General features: G+C 46.7%; 2 protein-coding genes across 7 annotated transcripts in view; both read left to right on the top strand.

The window, feature by feature from the left end:
- Positions 1–5,919, top strand: part of LOC125956737 (formin-binding protein 1-like) — a 57,447-nt gene extending 51,528 nt beyond the window's left edge. For 2 of the 6 annotated variants that reach the window (XM_049688910.1, XM_049688909.1), the window contains exons 8-12: positions 1,723–2,072; positions 2,164–2,307; positions 2,616–2,767; positions 2,857–3,017; positions 3,106–5,917. In XM_049688910.1, coding sequence (XP_049544867.1) covers positions 1,723–2,072; positions 2,164–2,307; positions 2,616–2,767; positions 2,857–3,017 — 807 coding nt within the window. In that variant the 3' untranslated portion in view covers positions 3,106–5,917. Of the gene's footprint in view, positions 1–1,722; positions 2,073–2,163; positions 2,308–2,615; positions 2,768–2,856; positions 3,018–3,105 lie in introns of all 6 variants that reach the window. The other 4 variants (XM_049688915.1, XM_049688913.1, XM_049688911.1 and 1 more) reach the window with 4 other exon arrangements.
- A 2,665-nt stretch (positions 5,920–8,584) lies between these two features.
- On the top strand, positions 8,585–17,246 carry LOC125956738 (potential E3 ubiquitin-protein ligase ariadne-2). Its single transcript, XM_049688916.1, has 5 exons — positions 8,585–9,375; positions 14,221–15,149; positions 15,230–15,598; positions 15,670–15,933; positions 16,014–17,246. The coding sequence occupies exons 1-5, from the start codon at positions 9,303–9,305 to the stop codon at positions 16,158–16,160; spliced, it is 1,782 nt and encodes a 593-aa protein (XP_049544873.1). The 5' UTR covers positions 8,585–9,302; the 3' UTR covers positions 16,161–17,246.
- Positions 17,247–20,230: the final 2,984 nt, after the last annotated feature.

A 20,230-nucleotide genomic window follows, 5' to 3' on the forward strand; every position in this document is an offset into this window, starting at 1 on the left:
GGGTGGTAACACTCGGAACGGCATAAAACCGTCGCGACAAAGCGCAGCGGCATGGCGAGACATCGGTCGCCGCTTCTCTCCACCGTTCCTTATTCCACACCATACCCCCTGGTCCTTTCTAGTCCGGTCTTCCCGCCGGCTGTTCCTCCACTCAATCCGCAATCGATAATCTGCTGCCAATCCTGGCGTGGCTTAGGCGTGTCAAACCACCAAGCACACCATGTCCGTCCATTCCGGTGGCGACTTGATAATGAAGCGCTTTTCTACTCTCATTCCACCCACCCACCCACCAGCACAGAGCATTCTTCTTCTCCTCGATTTGTGCAACGTGACTCGGCGTCGTCGGCCCTCCAGCAGAGTATCACTCCATCTTGACACGCAATGTTTTATCGTTGGCTTTAGCACACTCCACGATTGTGCGAACGGCAGCTGTATCTTAATTTGTTTTTGTGCCCCCATCGTACGCTGTGTGCGTTTTATCGATGTTTTCGCTTTCGAACAGCGAGTTCTTTTTTATTGTTCTTTCGCCCGAAACGAAGGATTATAGCGCGAAAAACATTCAGGTCACAATCGTATTCGTGATGTCATGCCGGTAATATTAGTGACTCACCTGTTGCCGGTTGTGGAGAAGCCATGTAGAGCGCCTCATACAGAAACTCATACTGTATGGTGTATGTGTATCACGATGACTCAACCATTACATATCTGTATCCGAATCCGGTTCTTTTATTTTGTTCATGTGTTTATTCTTCGATTATTCTGCTTTGCTTATCATTTTCGATTCATATTTCCTTCGCTTAGTCCTCTCAAGAATAAGTTTTCCTATTTTGCTAAATTGTTGTCCTCCATGTGCTGCATTGTCTGCGTTACTCTTGCTCTTGTGTTCACAGTTACCGAGTTCCAATGTCCATGTACGCTGGTGTGTTGTGTTATGTGTCTCTGTGTTTTTCGTGTTTATCTAAATTTGTTTCTTTTTGTTTTCTCATTTCTCTCTTCTTTCATGCTGCATAATCACATACTACTATATACTCTATACCTTTGTTACACTTCCACACATGCAAAACTCTTCTCCGACCGGAACACTGGCCGCACATCGTTCTACAAACGCACAAAACGGACGAAATTTCTCCATCTTTTCTGTTCATTTGATCCTTCCCTTCTGCTTTTTTTTGGCAACTAATGATATATTATGGTGTTTTGGTGGTAACCTGTGCGGCTGCGTTTCCGTTGTTCGACATTGTTCGGCTTTTGATGTGTTTGCGCTTAACCGTGTCTGCAATGCTGCAACTACAAAAACAAAAAATAACCATTAAACAAAAATTATGTACAAAAACTATCCCTCAACACAACCCAAAAACCTCTGCTTCACGCATAAACTTGCCTACACTGCCACTAAAACATGCCAGAAGATTCTTGAGGCCTGCATCCATGTTAAGGTAACAATCATCGCTTATCTATGCGAGAGTGTGAAGTCGCATTTGTTTGGATTTTGACTTTGATGTTTGTTTAGTGTAAATTCTCGATAAAAACAAGTTTATTTTTAATCTGAGTGTCCTACCCTTTCGTTTGTTTGTGTGTGTTTGTGTGTAAATTTTTGTACAGTTAGGTAAACGCCTGTGTCTGTGGCATGAACTTATCTGATATTAGCTATGTTTAACAGTTTATGCGATATCCCCTGTTGTGTATTGCATGCTAATCCCTTTCCTTTACTCGTCGTTTTAGAACAATCTTACCACGGACGGTCTGAAGGAGGATTTCAGCGACTTGCCACCGACGCAGCGACGGAAAAAGTTGACCGCTAAGGTACAGGAGCTTCAGCAGAAGGTGATTCAGGAGCAGGCGGCTAGCGATGGATTGATGAAAATGAAGGGTGTCTACGAAGCGAACTCGATGCTCGGCGATCCTCGATCGGTAGAGGAGCAGCTGAACGAATCCGTGAACAAGCTGGACCGGCTGCGGATCGAGCTGCAACGCTACCAAAAGCTACTGGAACAAGCCAACAGTCAAACGGTCATTCAGCACAGCCCGCAGGCAAACCGTGTGATACAGAACGGAGGGCAGCGATCGTCCAGGTGAGTGCATCGCTCGCAATGGAATAATCTGTTCTGGTTAGGCATCTCAAATTACTATATGGTACCTTTCCACGCCGCTCCCCTTCGACAGACATTCCAACGGAAGCAGTAATAACGAAAACCATCACGACGACAACGGCGAAGACCATCCGGACGATGCGGGTAGCCTTAGCAGGTCAGCTTCCGAAAGTAGTGTACAGCAAGCGCAAAATGGGCTTAACATTAACAACAACGGGTACTACTGAACAATTGTTTCTTCAATCTCGCTTCTATCGCTCTATCATCTTCCCATCGTAGTTCATCGGCACTCCACATCACTCTCGCTCTCTGTATCTCTGTTCACCGTCAAGCATGTTTTCACCAAAATACTAATCCATACCGCTGGTACATTCATTCCTCGTAATATATCTGTTTAATCTTCACCCCCGTATATAACCCTAGTTAGTAGCTAGCTCTTCCATCATGCTTTCCTCTCAGCCTAGACTCCGGAACGGGATAAGTATTGAAGTTGTGCTAATTTTGCAAATCTATTGCATCCCACAGCAGCTCGGCGAGTCCCGAAAGTGGGCTAGGTACATCGCACACATCGCTGCCGGGATCCGGTCACGGTAGTACTAATGAGCAACCGATGAACGACGAGTACTACGAAGCAGAAACGCCACTGGGAACATGCCGTGCACTGTACCCATTCGATGGTAAGGATTGGGCTACTTCGGCCTAGCTGTGTTTCGTTAAATTAATATTACTTATTTCCTTCCATTACCCTGTTTGCTCTACCACGCAGCAACGAGTGAAGGCAGCATTCCAATGTCTGAAGGCGAAGAACTGCAAGTGATAGAGGTAGACCAGGGTGACGGCTGGACCCGGGTGCGACGGTTTAGCTCAAGGGGTTGGGAAGAAGGATTCGTACCCACAAGCTACATTGAATGTACGCTGTATGCGTAGGTAAGCATATACATCTCGTCGAACACTTCGTCGCAAGAACTGTTCTTCTAATTCTTTGCCATTCTTTCCGGTTTTTTTTTTGTTTTAGTGAGAAGCCCCGAAATCGTGTCTGCCCGTTGGAACGGCGGAAGGGACAAGAATGTAAATAGAACCGTGTAAACGACGCTGCCACCTGCACCCAACATTGCACCGCAGCTCCAACATAAACACACATACGCGTGCATATACTTTAGTCGACAAACCTTCGTGTGTGGCTAATATGTGGAGTGTAATACTTGCGGCAGGCAAGGCAAGCAATGTAAAGCGAAGCGGTCCAGACCCCGCGGGACACACCAGGAAGCCGGAAGGCCGGCTCTGCTGAAAGTCACACCACGTAGACGATACACACCGCAGGACGACAAAGGAACGGATTAGAAACGACGGATGAATTGAATGTGCGTTGAGTGACCGCTGCTCACACCATTTAGATCAATTAATTTTATTTGTACGCGCCCGCGAGCGTAATCATTCTTCTTAGCCGTATTTAAAGTATTGCTTGCGTCACAGAAAGCTTCCCAATCTGGCACGGTACACAACAGCGCACACACGGACCGTGTTAGATTTTTTTCTTTGGTTGTTAAAAGCAATGAATTTAATAGAAATGAATGATGATGATGCTGTGGATGGTGAGGGCCACAGGTCAGGTGTGTTGCCCCCGTTTTGAACACATACCATCCCACTCCCGCTCACTGATTCCATCCACCTGCTCCTCACGCACTCCCTCCATCACTAGGTAGTGTTCGTTTTTCACATATTTTTCCTTTTAGTAAATGGCTGGACATGGTCGTCCGCAATCCGTGCGCTTTTTTCAGTCTGGACAAGATGCAAAATTAGTGAATAAGAAAACGTTATCGAATACCGAGAGATTAGCAAGCTTGTATCTTGATTAGCAAGAGAGGAACCCTTCCGGGAATGGAATGAGCTAGTTCCATTGCCATCTGTGTTGACAATGCGCGCACGCGCATTCCACGAAGGACTGCCACGACATCCGACGTTAATGACGAACAGAAAGAATAATGAACTGGCGCGTGCACTCGAAATAAATCCTTCTTTGGAATCTGTCTCCCGGTGAGAGAGAAAATATGTTACAGATTGACCTTGTTTCTAGTATACTTGCGCTCTAGACCATTTGTTGGTCCATTCTGTTTTCAATACAGCGAGCTTTTTAATCTTAATTAATGATCCAAATTTATTGCTAATGCCCTATGTAGGCTTGTGCTGCATGTCTGCTCCTCCTATTCTGTTGTGTACTCCGTTTGCCTTCTACTTTGATGCACGGAACCCAGGGAGACGCTAAAAGCTAATATCATATCTAATATTCATAATGCTCCCGTCATCATCACCATCATCATCATCAGTAGACCGCATCAAGGAACTTTAGTGCCCGCCGTCGCATGCACTGGATACTGTGAGCATGCGAAGAGAAAAGACGGTCGGGAAGGGAAGGGAAAAAGTCTAGAGTAGGGCAGTAGTAGTGTTAAGGGTACCAGATAAACACCCCTGTAGGGGTTACTAAACAAAATATGCGATATACCGTGCTCTAAGTCGTGGAAGGCAAGTAATGAGAAGAACAGTTATTGGGAATTGAAGGTACGCGCGCGCGTGTGTGTGTGCGCAATATTGTCAGCGCGACGTATGCCCTTTTGTGTGATCGAAAGGAATGCCAAATTCGGTTTTACAATCTCCAATCCATTTGCTGTTGTCGTTGCGAGAACGCTGATCGTTGGATAACGGCAACATTTAAGCTATATGTACACAATCTGCAACTCAATTTCACTCAAGATCCGACATTGTCTATCCCGATTGCCGTACAAGATTAAGGATTTAAGAATCAAACGCCTGAATTATATACCTGAGGTCAATCAAAAGCATCTATCTTACCCTAAGCAAGGTGTGCAGAATCGGAACTGCTTCCGACAGTGTATGATAATCATTCTCGTCAATGGTGGCAGCGATTGGGTGAAAGCATTGTTGTGAGTGCAAACAAAAAACTACTAGAAAACAAAAACCAGTAACATGACCGTAACATACATACATCATAACTCTGAAGTTATATATTTATACTAAAAAAACAAAATCTGTATTTATTAATCAACAAATACCGGAATATGGCACAGAAATAGGCGATCGAAGACAATTTAATGTTCTACCCATAACAACCAACCTGTAATTCGATCTTGTGAAACCAATGATTCTAACAGACGATGTACAATGTTGAAATGAACGGTCAAACATACTCGAATTCATCAGCTCACAAAGCAGATTCAAATAGCGATTATACTACGTTAGAGACGCGAGGGCGGCAACAGAAGTGATCCTTAAGAAATTTGATCGAAGTGTACGCACTAGCGAAGCAAGATAGGACTGGCAGAACATGCGCTTGATTAATCTATTTTAGCTCAGTTACCACACCTGAGTGAAGGATTATTAGTAGAAATCGATCGATTGAGCTGCACGAAACAAGCGAATACAACATAGTTTATCAATCCATAATAGTCAAGATGAGACAGAGCAAGTTGGACGTGCGTTACAGAAAGGAATTGGTTACACAGCGTATCATTAATTAGCACGCTACTCCTTCGGCAGAACTATGGTAATGTAAACTCGTGGCTTGCTATGCTATGCAAAGCGACATGAATTTACACCATATAAACACACACACACACACAAGCATACACGCATGCGCGCGCTCGTATTAATGATTGTTTCTCAATTATGTTACTGTGCCACTACTTCCGCTACGGTGATCACTAGCATTCGCGCGTCTGCATTGTGAGGGTGTTGAATTGTTGCATTTGCATCCGGGAAGGACGCGCGTGGGCTACCTTCACCCTCAATGCAACAAAACAAATAAAGTCTATACTCAAACTTACATTAAACGAATTACAAAATAGTTGTTTTTATAATTTTCGTTTTTTTGTCAACGGTTCAATCTCACCACTGCTCGTGATACCGTTAGAAGCACAACCGAATGATTCTGCTTGCATAGATACCCGTCCTTCCTTTCCATCGGTGCTCAACAGACTAATCAGAAGCCGGGCACGTAGTTCAAAAATGATCGAAACTTGCTCATCACTCTCGCCGGGTAGAAGAACGTCACCAAGCTGTGCCAAGAGGGCACGCTTGGATGTCCGATCTAACCCGTCAACGGAACCGTAGATGGCTCGGATCAAGTCCAACCATTGATCGATCGGACGGTGGCTAAGATTACGCCTGATGTTATTGTGCACCCGCGCCAGCCGTGTACCGGACAGTGCCCGCTTCGACAGCAACAGTGACGCACAGAACCGCCCGCGGTTAGTAATGTGCGAACCGAAGAGTGCCAAGAAAAGCGTATCCGTTGAGATGGTGGACTGCAACATAGTGAGTATCCTCTCATCGAACAGGCCAACGTTGCCCTCCTGTAGAAATTCCAGCTGCTGCTGTACGATCAATTGCTGCCGCATGCCACGTGGTTGTAGTTTGATCCACTGGATGCGCTCGATGGTAACGGGAAGACGGCCGAAAATGTTCACCGTCAACGGTTGTCCGGGCACATGGTCCGGCATGGAAGGTAGTATAGCTTCCAGTAGTGGCTCCAAATTTGGGACATTCTCCCGAATCGCTTCATGGTGAGAAAATCGCTGAAAGCATACCACGTGTTAGTATCTAGTGTAATTGTGATCGATGAATCTCCAACCCTTACCGATAATCCTTCGATAAAGTGTTTGACCAAGAACTGTGGAACGGTCCATCGTTTGCGATGTATAACGTTGACTGATGCTACCAGATTGTACACATAGTCCAGCTCCAATCGGGTACCGGCCACCACGCCACCTTCAAGCAACTCAAGATGCCGGACGATGAACGTGAGACAAAGAGCTTCCAGTTTCAGTTTCTCTCGTGGAATCCGGAGACAAATGAACCGAGCATCGATCAGTTCACCAAGATCGACGGTATTGATCATTTGCTCAATACTGGCCAGTAGATCACGTAACCGCTGCCCATCCTGTTCTGATTCGTAACGATACAAGGCCTGGGCGAGGATGAGTGTCATGATCGTTTTCATCCGTTGCAATGTCGTTCTCGTCGCCGCACTATCGTCGTCCTGCAGATCCTGGCCCATGTAGAGAAATCTAAGGAGACGTCGAATGCCGCCACCACCACCGATTGCATCGCTCAAGGAGCGAACGATTTCCAGCTTCAGAAAACCACTGATCTGCCGCTTCAGAAGATCGTACAGTACGGAGAGAAGCATTCCGTAGTAACGCCGCCGGTCGGTCCAGTCGGTGATGAGACGGGCAAAGATTCGATCATAAGCCGATCGTAGCAGTACATCGACCGGATGTACCTCCAGCCGATGATGCGCAGTATAGAATACAACGAACAAATGATGTACGAGAGCGATCAATTCCTTGATCATTGCATCTGTATCGTCCTGGAGACGATCGACCGAAGAAATGGCACTACGGATAAGCATTCCGAATCCACACTGCCGATACGTTTCCGGGGCCACTTTGTACCAGCTGAGCGTGGAACGGAGGGCATGATGGATGATTTTTCGTTCGGGCCAGCTCTTGATAGGCATGCGGTGCACCAGCATCAAGATGCATTTCGTAGCGATCAGCGGAAATGTTCGAAAAGCTACTTGACCATTCTCCAAGGCCAACTTAGAAACCCTGTAACCAGGAACGGATGGCATTATTAGCTGCTTGTACAGATATGCTTTACGCACCTTTGCATGCAACTAGTCAGCTCGGTGGCATTAGTACTATCGATTACCGCCGGGACGTAAGATAGTAACTTGCTGTACGATTCTATCACCGGCTGTTCGTTCCCAAGATGCGATAATAGATGCAGAATGATTGGCACCGCCACCCGAATGGAATCCAGCTTGGGTTCAAAGCATTGATTTAAGTATTTGCATATAATGGGTACGCTCTCGGTGACTGGTTGATCCTGCTGGTCAAGAACCTTGCGACGGATTCGCTCCATTAGCTTGCGCTTTGTTTCAGGGGTCAATGAAACGGCGTACAACTCGCTAGTTATAGCCGTGTACTTCTTTTCGGCAAATCGGTTCATCCTGCTGGGTTTTCTGAAAGTTCAAGCTATCGAGAATTAGCTAGTAATCGGACAAAATGAGTTGTTTCTTGCCGTGGTATCGGTTTAGATAATTCGATGCCGGTTCAATTGTAACGTACTAAATCAAATCCAAGTGTGCTCCGGTATGTACTAAAAAATCCCCACCAGTGCTGCCATCTGTGGCGAGTTTTCACGACTATTACACGATTTTTGTTAGGCTGATGAGCTAGGCATGCTGTAGTGGTTGAGTATCACGGAAAATACTGAAAAAGCTAGTGGAAAATGCTGCAGTTGGATAATATTCGTTTTCTAAACACAAGCGCACTTCGGATTCAAAACCGCTTTAGCGTAATTTGCTTGTTTGACAGTTGGAACAACACACAGTGGTGATCGATAAAATATGAGCATTAGGTCCAAAAAAGCAAAATTTTCATAGAATTCGAAACAAATAAAAGGACTACAACCCTGTGCCGTTGTTTTGGTTAGAAATCACTGCAAAAATTGGAAGTTTTTAGCTTTTATGAATAATTTCGTGAATATTGTGATAAAGAACGAACAAATCAAAGTCTTTTGCAACTGCCGCCCGTTGGAAAAGTTCCGAGAAAGTGGAAAACCGTGGAAAACTGTGCTCAGATCCACAAAACGAACGATCGAAGACGGGGCTGAGTCGACGGAAAAAGAGTCTGCCTTCTCAGAAGGCTTGAAACCGTCGTCTAGTGAATAGTAGCTGATAGTAGTGCTACTAGATATCAACCCGGAGTGCGGCTAGAATTACACAAGTGTAGTGCGCTCCTGGTAAAGAAATTCTGTGGGTTCAGGAAGGAAGTGCACAGAGAAATTTCCATCGAACGCGCGAGCACCCGCGTGTGTGTGTGTGTGTGTGTGTGTGTGTGTGGTGCAGGTGTGTGAAAATCGCAGGCGAGCAAGCGACCGATTTCCGCGTTCATTGTTGTTAGTGGGGGAGAGGGCGCTTGTGGGAAAATCGGTGTTGCACGCCGGAAAGTGAAGGTGGTTTTATGTGCAACGGTGTACTACCAGTGCGTAAGTGTACCAGGGACGTTGTCTACTACAATCAGCCACCCAGCGGAAACCGAGGTGCACCAGCTCTTGCCGTAGAAACGCTGCCAAACGCACCGAGCAGTGCGCAAACCCCTCGAGCTCCGATCTCAAGGACACAGCAGCACGATGGCGGACGGGGAATCGGACATGGAGTACTCGTCGGACAATGATTACGAATTCGAGGATTACTACAACTCAGGTAGGCGCACCTTGATCGAGAGGACATATCCCGTAGCCTGCTGCGAGCATCAGGTTCCGGTTGGTTGGTGTTGACTATAGAAATGCTCGTTCAAAAGTCTGCCACCGAGCTAGAGGCGAACGGAGGCTGTTGCTTTAGCCCCTCGAGGATCGTCGCGGTGGTAGGTCAGGTTGGCCAGGGTGCTGTGCTTTACACAACGCATACACCAGCTCTCGCTCCCTATTCCTCCGATCACTCGTCGTCGTCACGGTTGGGTGCTTCGACGGCGTGTGTATGTGGATACGCTTTTAATTTTCCCATTTTTTGTGGCCTTCCAGTTCCCTATTTTCCATCGGGCCACCATCGCTCGGATCCCTTTGTGGACCTCCCCACCGTTTTCTCTGTGCCGTTGTTTTGCGTTGTGCGGTACTGAAGCATCATCATCATCATCATCGTCATCGTGTGTTGTTCGCAGCAGGCGGGCGACGAGCCCCACAACGGCAGAAGCTTCGCGTGCACCTTGAAAACGGCCGCCCGGTGGGGTGGCCCTCGCGGAGGTCAATGGCATATAGTTCGAGTGGCGGAATTTTACGCTACCGTGCGTATCGACACACTATGCTTCCTTCGTCGTTTTTTCCGTTTTGTTCCTTTTATTACTCTACTATCCGTCGCGATGGTGATGATGCTGATGATGATGATGATGGTAAAGAGAAACGGAGAATCGAGGAGAACCTCGGTTCAGGGGCGCGATGCTACAAGTGCCGAAGGCAAGATGACGAGGTCCTTCTGGTGGGAGTTTCATGAACGCAAAATATGTGCCAAATAGCAGCAATAACGTAAACATAGCTCGTTAATATCTTTTTAATTGGATTAACTTTTTAATTCAATGAATGGTTGACATCACAACAGAATTACAAAAATTGGTGGAATTACCGTATCAAGAATCGTCAGAAAAGTATGTTACTCAGCCGATACAGAGTAACTTTCATGTCCGATGATGTCAGTTTCATGCGAATTTTAGAGCCTTGTCCATTGATTGATAAGATAAACATTCATAATGGGCTATAAGGTTACGACATAAAACAGCACCTCCAGAGCGCGACACCAATAACGGGTGAAGTGGACAAATACAATTTCCTGTGTTTTGTCAACAGATATCCCCTCTAAAAGTTAGTGTATGCAGCATATACAAGCTTAGGAGGCATGTTTCTAGTAGAACATATCGTTTCGTTCCGTACCATCTAAGTAAACATTGCATGAATTGTTAGATTTTTTTCGTCCTTTTTTTAAAGTGCTGGGGTAGTTTGTAAAAATGAAATCGGTAGCAAATAAGAGTTACGTCCATCCACACGAGGCCCACACACCAAACACACTTTCAATCGTTCGACGGCAGAACTCAAGGTTGAACCAGTTTCTTACCTCCACGAGCATCATAATAGACTGCTGACTGGCACAAAATGATGGTGCCTGTTCCTCCTCTACACTAGATGATAGAAAATATAGGAAACATAGAACACGCAGCACACCGCTTTTCGATTGAACCAACGCGTTTCCATGATATGGCGCATGATCGAGCATGGATGTGCCGGTGTGCTAAACAAAATTCCATTTCCAGACCTGCGAGTGGTCCCCCCGCTTCCTTAACGCTTGCTATGGTGGTTAGCTGGTTGACCGTGAAAGTTTGATATGTTTCTTCGCGAGGTCAAACGAGCAAAACTGTATAGAGCTGCGTAATCGGTTTAGCTCAGCGCGTCACAGCGTGGACGAGAGGTGTGTTACATCGTGGAACATCGGTTCGTGACGTGCGCATACAGCACAGCGCCAAAGGGGCTTCTTTGATCTCTTTCTTCAATCGAGCTAGCCCCAGTGCGAAGCGAATGAGAGCAAAGCAGTTATGGTGATCTTCGTTCACCGTGGCGGTACCTCTTCTAGCGCTCGTCTTATTGTGGCACTGCGCTGCTCACTGAAGCGTGACCGCGTGACGCACCGGCAAAGCGCGCCCCTCGAGCATCTTGTGCCATGAAAGTACTGCAGCAAAAACATAAAGAGACAGCTGCTAAAGCTTCTTCGCTTGTCTATTTCTTTTTTTTTTATTAATATTCATATACGGGTTACCGTTGCTAGGCAAAAAGAGAACCTAAGCCCAGGACTGGACCATGAAGAAGTCACGTTTCCAACCGCTCTAGAAGTGCTTTCATTGCGGGGGACCGGCGACGTGAAACATGCGCTCGAGGATCCTTCCGTAACACGTGGAGAGTAGCAGCGCGAAGCCACCTCCGCGTCTTGTTGCGCGTGTTGATCGCGATCGTAGCATGAAAATCATTGAACCCTACCGGAGGTCACCAGACGGTGGAGACTGTACAGCGGTCACAGTCTCTCTCGTTCTCGCCCTGCATCTCGTTTGCCGGATGCCGTCGTCACCTTGAGACGCCGAAGAGCAGCGCAAAATGGACGAGACCTTGGGGCAGGAAGTGACGAAGAGGCGTGCCACGCGGTATCTACGGTTCGATCCGGGGACCGAAGATGATCGAGCGAGAAATAAAACTGTTTTTATCTTCATCAGCCCATCCTGTCACACCCTATGAGCGAAACTCTACGGGTTTGGGGTTCATTGATTGTTAGTCAATTTCCTTGGAACCATGATGATGATGATGATGATGGGGTGGCATCATCGGTACGTGAATGATTGCCGTAAACAATCGGTCTTGCTGAGCTGTTAGTGACAAGCATATAGCGCCGGTCGACCGACTGCCGACATTTGTGGTGCGATAACATTTGCCAACCCTGCCGCGGTTGATTCGTTATCGTGCTGCACTTTGATATTCGTCCATTCCACCCGTTCTACGGATTTGAACCAAGGCGCAATCGTCCATGACTCACCGTTAGAAATAGTCCCGGGCGTAGTTGCCTGTTTCGCACGAATGCCTCAGACGAGGTTGGACGAGGATAAAGACACGCGCTGTGTTAGTGGTTTGTTTATGATGATTATACTGCATAAGGTATAGAGAAACACTCGAGTTTTCCTGGGAAATCTAGAGATATTAATAAGTTCTGCATTTCATCGCTTGGGATTGGATTCCTGTTACTTTTGCTCAAGCAAAACATTGTCAAAAAGTCTTCACAATCGGTACATTAGGATCTCCTTCTCCTATTCTTGTGAGTTTACTTCTTTGAATTCTACAAAAGGTAGAAAGACCCATGACAAAACTCCCAACACAAGTTTCTTGTTGAATGATGCTCGCGATGCCTGGCCAGTCATCCAATCAATATCATCCAGGCAATGAGTCATTCAGAACCTCTTTTTTGGGAAAAGGAACTTCATATCGTGCTGTCGTAATAGTTCCATTGACGGATACTACATTGGAATGACCAATCCAATTATCGACTCTGCACCCGCACCCTAAAGAATTAATTGGAAACACTGTGACTAATCGAGGCCCGAGGATAAACCTATAACCTTGTCATTGCTATCTTTACATTCCATTTTACTTACCTGCGTTAGTGTGCCTTCCTCACGGTAGCACACGGTGAAGGCTTTACGGAATCGCCAAATGCCGCCCAAATCCTATCAGCCCATCAGCTCACACAGCATGACATTTTTCGGTAAAGACCCCGGCTGGCGATGGTAGCTATCCTTGACCGTGACCCTAACCCAAACCGCGTAGGAGGAAGCCACACATAAATCCAATCAGCACCTCCGGTCAAACACCGTAATGCCGGCCTAAAGAAACAGTGAGACAGAGAGGCTGTTCGCGTGCGGTTCGCGCGTTTTCTTGCGCAACCTCTAAATCCTCCCATAAAGAAGCGAACCGCACATTGCATAATGTCACCCGAACCGGCCTGTGTGCCGCGGTCGAAATGCGACGGATTTACGGACGTACGCTTTAGCTCGAGCAAAGACGGCCACCGTGTGTTGGTGGGCTTTTCACGACAGAAATAGCTTCGCCGATAGGAAGAAACTTCTTCAGGTCCTGCGATGTTCCATGTTCGACGGCATGGTGGACATTACCTTATGAGAAGACTTGCTGCTGCTGCTGCTGCTACTGCTGCTGTTGCTGCTACTGCTACTACTACTGTTAAGGCGGTAGGTGACAGGTCACCCGGTCACTGACGACGGACAGCGCATTGCCGTGTGTCTATGTCGGAAGAAATGTTTATTTTTAAAACTAAATGTCACACGAGCTTTCGGTTAGGTCGTTGGCAAATGGCATTAGCTTCGTTATGGGCAGCTTCTCCTGCGCTGCGAGAAGCTAACCGATGGGTCCTGTCCAAGGTAAAGCGATAACAGCTCCTTTCAAAGTAGTTCATTGATAAGATTTGTTGACGTTTTGGAAAACAGAATCCTTGTTCCACTTCTGCTGCTGCTGCTGCTGGTGCTGCTGCACGATCGATACGCGCTCTACTGCTCCTTGGATTGACCTAAACCTCTCGTCCTCTCGAGAGATTAGATTGGCATCGCAATTGTGTCAGAGACACTCCGCATAGCTTGACCTTCTCTGCTTCTGCTGTTCACCACAGACAGGATAGGATACCAATGGCAATGTATCGGGGTATCGTCGATTGGAAATGATCATTCTTTGATCGCGATGATCATGCACGGTCGTGCGTGACCGTGTGTCACACACGCCGTGTCCGAAGAAAACCAGTGTGTGCATGCGTGTGTGCTAAAACTGGTTGGTCGGCCATAGTATGAAGTATGAAGGTTTACCTTCGGTATCGAATACATACCATAGAATCGATCAAATGGAACGATGAACGTGACATTTCCAGTATTTTCCTACAACACCGTCATAATTATGCAAAACCATCGTCACTAATTCGTCCCTAACTCCCACTAACCTCCTCTCGCTCTCCCTCTCTTCTCAGGTGAAGATTGTGACATCGAGCAGATCGATCCGAAGCGCACCGATCCGGAGTACTTCGTGTACGAGTGTCTGAACGTGGAGGAGGTGGAGAAGCTAATGAACGAACCGGTGGAAAAGTTAAGCACCCAGCTCCAGATTACACCCTCGCTGGCCAAGGTATTGCTCCACGAGACACGCTGGAATACGGCCGAAGTGATCGAACGCTATCGAAACAATGCCTCCAATCTGCTGGTGAGCGCACGGATTAAAGCAGCGCCACCGGTTGTCGCGGGACCGGGATTACCGTCTCCGTCACCGTCAGCAGTAAGTCCGGTCACCACCAGCATCGTACCGTCCACATCCGCCGGTGTCTCTAGTATCACCACCAGCACCGCTAGCACTATCAGCGGTCCTAGCTTTCTGCTCGTCCCTTCGGCCTCGTCAGCGTTCGTCCCGACCTCTGCGACCATCTCAATCAGCGGCGGTACAACGTCCTCCTCAGCGTCGTTATCATTACATCCCGGACCGAGCGGGAATGGTACCAAAGTACTACAGCATCATCTCGCAGGCAGCACGAGTAGTAACAGTACTAGTAGTAGTATTAGTGGTAGTACCTTCACAACGATATCCAACGCACCAACGACCTGCTATCGAACGCAACTGTGTCCGGTCTGTGTGACGGTACAGTCGACGGATAAGTTCCATCGGCTCTCCTGCCAGCACTCGTTCTGTCGTGACTGTTGGGCAATGCACTTCGAGATACAGATCGGTCAGGGCATCTCGACGCAGATCGAGTGTATGGAGCAACGGTGCGACGTGCGTGTGCCCGAGGATCTCGTGCTAAACCTGCTCAACCGGCCCGTCCTGCGCGACAAGTATCAACAGTTTGCGTTCGCCGATTACGTCAAATCACATCCGGAGCTACGCTTCTGCCCCGGTCCCAACTGTCAGGTAAGTGTGTGGTGGTAGTCGAGTCGTGGAGGGTTATGGAGATATTAATCTTGTTTGCCTTTACGCGCCCTCCCGCACAGATCATCATCCGCAGTCAGGACATTAGTCCAAAGAAGGCGACCTGCAAGGTGTGCAAAACGAGCTTTTGCTTCCGGTGCGGTACCGACTATCATGCGCCGACGGATTGTCAGATCATCCGCAAGTGGTTGACCAAGTGTGCGGACGATAGCGAGACGGCTAACTACATCAGTGCGCACACGAAGGATTGCCCCAAGTGTCACATCTGCATCGAGAAGAACGGTGGCTGCAATCATATGCAGTGTTTCAACTGCAAGCACGATTTCTGCTGGATGTGTCTCGGTGATTGGAAAGCTCATGGTTCCGAGTACTACGAGTGTTCGCGCTACAAGGAAAATCCAAATATTGCGCACGAGTCCGTGCATGCGCAGGTTGGTTCCGCGGCATTACTAGGCTTCGTCCTCAGTCCACGTCCTAATAAAACACCCTTTCTTCCACACAGGCCCGAGAAGCACTGAAGAAATATCTGCATTATTACGAGCGATGGGAAAACCACTCGAAATCGCTGCAGCTCGAACAGCAAACGCTCGACCGTATGAAGGCGCGCATCAACGAGAAGGTAATGAAGGGTTTAGGCACGTGGATCGATTGGCAGCATCTGTTCGATGCGGCCGCCCTACTCGCCAAGTGTCGCTACACGCTCCAGTACACCTACCCGTACGCTTACTATATGGAATCGCGCAAGGAATTGTTCGAATATCAGCAGGTATGTCCTAGTGTAACAACGAGAAGTCCTTTCTGAGCCCCCTTTTTCTACCGTTTCGTCACCGTTTTGCTCCACTGTAGGCCCAGCTGGAGGCGGAAATCGAGAATCTCTCCTGGAAGGTCGAACGAGCGGAAACGACTGATCGGGGTGAGCTCGAGAACCAGATGGACATTGCCGAGAAGCGCCGAACGACGCTGCTTAAGGACTTTTTCCCCAACGAAGTGTAATAGGAACGTGAGCGAGATCGCACACGCCGCCCTCCCTGCAAGTAGTCCGCCTTCGCCCGCCCCTGGGCCTGGATAGGACGAAAATGAAGCTAAACTACTACCAGATAAATAAGAGACAACACGTGGATCTTCAAGCATCAAGTATGTGAAACTATTAGCGCGTTAAGGTAAAATGAGTAGATAAGGTCCACGATCTCTCGCGCTCAGCGAGCGAACGAGCGATCGAGCGAACAGGCAATATATTGTTAGATGATAATCAAGAGATTCACACGATCGGTGGTGTGATCAGGTCCCTATTTCATATTCATAGCTAAGACGGACGAGGTGTGGTAGGACGAGAGAAGGAGAGAGAGAGAGAGAGAGAGAGCGATTGATTCGAGAACACAGGAGCTTCATAGTCGTTTGACCGATGCATTTGAGATCATTCGCTTTGGTGCTCCTCTTTTCTCTTTCTGTTCTCCTCTCCCTTTCTCATGCTCTCACACTCTTTGTTCATCCTTGTCGTCGCGTTTAGGCTAGAGATTGTAGATATCAAAGGATGAGAAGAGCGCAGACCACCCCGCGCTGCGATGCGATGCTATTGCTTAGGACGATTTATTACTACACAACCTACACCTTACTACAAGGCGCATATGATAATTGCTGCTACTTAAGCGAAGGAATGAATACGATACAGAAGAGAGCGAGAGAGTGAAAATCGAGAAAAATGAAATATAAGAAAAACGAAAAAACGATTACTTCACCATGTATTATGTAACAGTTTGTGCATTTGACCTAACAAAGTCCGAACAAACCGTTGAATAATGACACGCTAATGAATGTGTTGCTGATAATGATATCATTTATATTTTCCATAATATTTCCTATTACAATTCAATACAAACGAACACGAGATTGCAGGTAATATAACGCCACGCTGAGACGCCTCAAACATCAAGTCGATCAGCATAAACCTAGGAGCGAACATTGCAGATTCCTGCTCAGCTCGCTGGTACCCTTAGGTAGTCCGTCAAACTGTTCGTCGTATTTTAAATCGACCGCCGAGATTAGCTGCACTCGGTATCCTTTCTCATCGGCGACATAGTAATAATCCCACATCGTTCCACTGCTGTCGAAGTATCCGTACTGTCCGGAGACACGAACGATTCCCGTTTGCTGATCGATCACACCCGTTTCACTCCGATACTGACTGTCGCTTGTACGGTACGCAAAATTGTAACCATTTTCATCACGCGTATTCACGTACGACAATAGCCTACTATCTGCCATTGGTACTGCCTGAACGATCGTGGTCAGCGATAGAAACATAACAGCCAACGAGTAGCATTTCACCACTTTCTGGCAAAGAAAATGGTCCAAGTTACCAAAGGATTATGCCGGTTGGACGCTTATGGCGAGGGCACTCTTGCTTCTTACCATTTTCGAAGACGATCTTTTGTCCGTCTTTTGATAGACAACCTGCTGCCAAGGGAGAAACCTACTGAACTGAACTACTTCCTTGGGCTGATGGCGGTTTTTATCGGGAAAACATCACTTGGTTATGACACATATTGGACCTACCACCACTAAACGCAATGTCAACGTCTGCCCTAAAAAACCCGTCTCCACGTGTTCGGAGGTGTCCAGATGATCGAGTTATCAAATTTCGAATTCTAAATATCGGTGTCTGAACTTGAATCGTGCGTAGTGTGTGATTTAAAAGCTTTCGTCTTTTTTATTGCACCGCTCATTCCATCCCAGGTCTGATTGTGGCTGCGCGGTGACATGGCCAGTCTGTGATAAACAAACTTTCTGACTGGAACACGTTTGAAGAGGTATTTAACTTCAATCAAGCGCATTACACTCTTCTACTAGAGACTTCTTCGGCAGATAAAGATGTGTACGAAAATTATCCCGATGTAGTCAATTAAATTATCGAAGCATTGGGAAGGCTTTTGTGCAACTAGTTGCCATAATGTAAAGCTGCCGAATCTGCTCTTGCGAATATGACAGGAAAATTAAAAAATATATCTCACCTTTTTCAATTATACAAAAACAAGAGTTTTTAGGAATAGGAACACGTTTTATTAACGAGCACCACCAACACCTGATTTACAAAACTTTTTATATTTTTTACAAAACATTTCTTTCATAAGAGACATTATCGAATTAGGTCCAGCAGTAGTTGAAGGCGGTCGATGAGTAGTAAATATCGGCCGTGGTCGAGTAGGAACAATAGTAGCTGTCGTAGTAGTATACTGTGCCGTAGTAACCATCGATGGTCTTATGGTTGCTGCGATGATGGCTCCATCATCCTCAGCTGCTGAATCCGCCATAACTTGATAACCGTTCTCATCCGCCACATAGCTATAGCTGTACAGCGTTCCATCTCGATCCAAGTACTCGTAGTGTCCCATCACCACCAGAACGCCCGTTTCCGGATCGATCATACCCATTTCGCGCCGATACTGACCGTCACTTGTGCGGTAGGAAAAACTGTAACCGCCATTTTCATCGCGCTCACTTTCGTACGACAGTAACTTGCTATCTGCGTTAGCCGACACAGACGTGGAATGTACAATGCTAGCTAATGATAGAAGCGTTACTACCAACCACCAGTAACAACATGTTGCCAATCGCTGAGAAGTCGATAGTTTAGGTTACTAGATATAGAAGGTAATGAGGGGAGTGTTTCTTACCATTTTCCGAGACGATCTTGGATGGCTACTTCGATGGACCTCTTGGTATGAGAAAAGCACCACATCTGAATCGGCAGCAAGGAAGTTTGTGGTTTTTATTTGGAAAAAAGATAAATTCCTTAAATATTTTGCATCTTTACTAACACACCAATAGCAACGTGTCGGGCTACAAGTATCTCTGTCTCTCGAAAGCATCTCCTGTCATAGTGCCATCTTACACATTTGCATTTGGCTAAAACGTATCGTTGACGAATGTTTGGCCTTGACTAGCATTCCCGCTACTACCTCGGCCAACGAATCATCTTTGCATATAATAATCGGTGACATTCGTTGCGCGTGGGCTTTTAAGACATTTAGCATCCAATCCAATAGTCAAACAGAATGAACATAAACCTACCACATTGATGATCCCATCTTCGTTCGCTTTGGTAAGCCGGCTGTTGAATATCAGGTTCGATCCGTTCAATACAGTTCGAAATTTAGGGGGGGATCGTTTACCATTAGTGAGAAAAGGTATTATTATTATTTTAAATTTATGTTATATCAATGGTCATATCAGACGACCGCTGCTGCTATCCATCGAATCGACTGTATTGCCACGGTGCTTTCGATTTATGTCAATTTATGAGGGAATACAGTTTTCTACCATAGTCGGAAATTTTGCGTAAAGCTGCCTATTAATGGGTAACTCTTTTGAGAAGCTTTTCGTTTTTTTTGTTTTCAACAACAGCGTTACGCATCAACTACACGAGCCGGCCCCGTTTAACCAGCAAATTCTCCCAACAACCAACACGCTTAGACCCACAAAAACTCGTCTTCCATGGAGACACCGGTAACCTTGAGACATGCTATCAATATAGCAACGCTCTAAACGCCAACCGAGAGCACAAAAGATTTGGGGAAATAAATAATAACGATTTAGATTTGTGGTCTCTGGTAGACATCCAGCATTGAGAAGAGGAGAATTCAACACTCTCGTTGCTGTGTGATTTTTATTTCGAGAACCACAACTATTATTATCTATATTATCCACAACCAGCACCACCCAGAAGGCATTCAAAAGTTTTCCCGATTTGACCAGCAAAAAGCGTTTCCGATACTATCCCTGGTTCGGCCCGATATCCATTCTCATCCGATACGTAATCGAACGATTGAACTTTTCCATCTGGGCCAGTGTATTCGTAGTGACCCGTGACGCGAAGGATTGCCGTTTTGGGATCAATCACACCCTCCTCACGACGATACTGGCCATCGTTTGTTCGATAGGAAAAGTTGTAGCCATTCTCGTTCCTTTCATCATCAAACTCCAGTAACTCATCGTCGATTTTGGTCGTAGGAGCAAGCTGAACTACGCTGACTAGCGATAGAAGTGCGAATGCTAACAAATTAAAT

Source organism: Anopheles darlingi, chromosome 3 (assembly GCF_943734745.1).
Source record: "Anopheles darlingi chromosome 3, idAnoDarlMG_H_01, whole genome shotgun sequence".
Lineage (NCBI taxonomy): Eukaryota > Metazoa > Arthropoda > Insecta > Diptera > Culicidae > Anopheles > Anopheles darlingi.

Bases quoted from the DNA above. Each gene is read 5' to 3' on its own strand.
- LOC125956738 (XM_049688916.1), top strand. From the start codon at position 9,303: ATGGCGGACGGGGAATCGGACATGGAGTACTCGTCGGACAATGATTAC. The intron at 9,376-14,220 runs GTAGGCGCACCT...CTCTCTTCTCAG, and splicing joins CGAGGATTACTACAACTCAG to GTGAAGATTGTGACATCGAG. The intron at 15,150-15,229 runs GTAAGTGTGTGG...CCTCCCGCACAG, and splicing joins GCCCCGGTCCCAACTGTCAG to ATCATCATCCGCAGTCAGGA.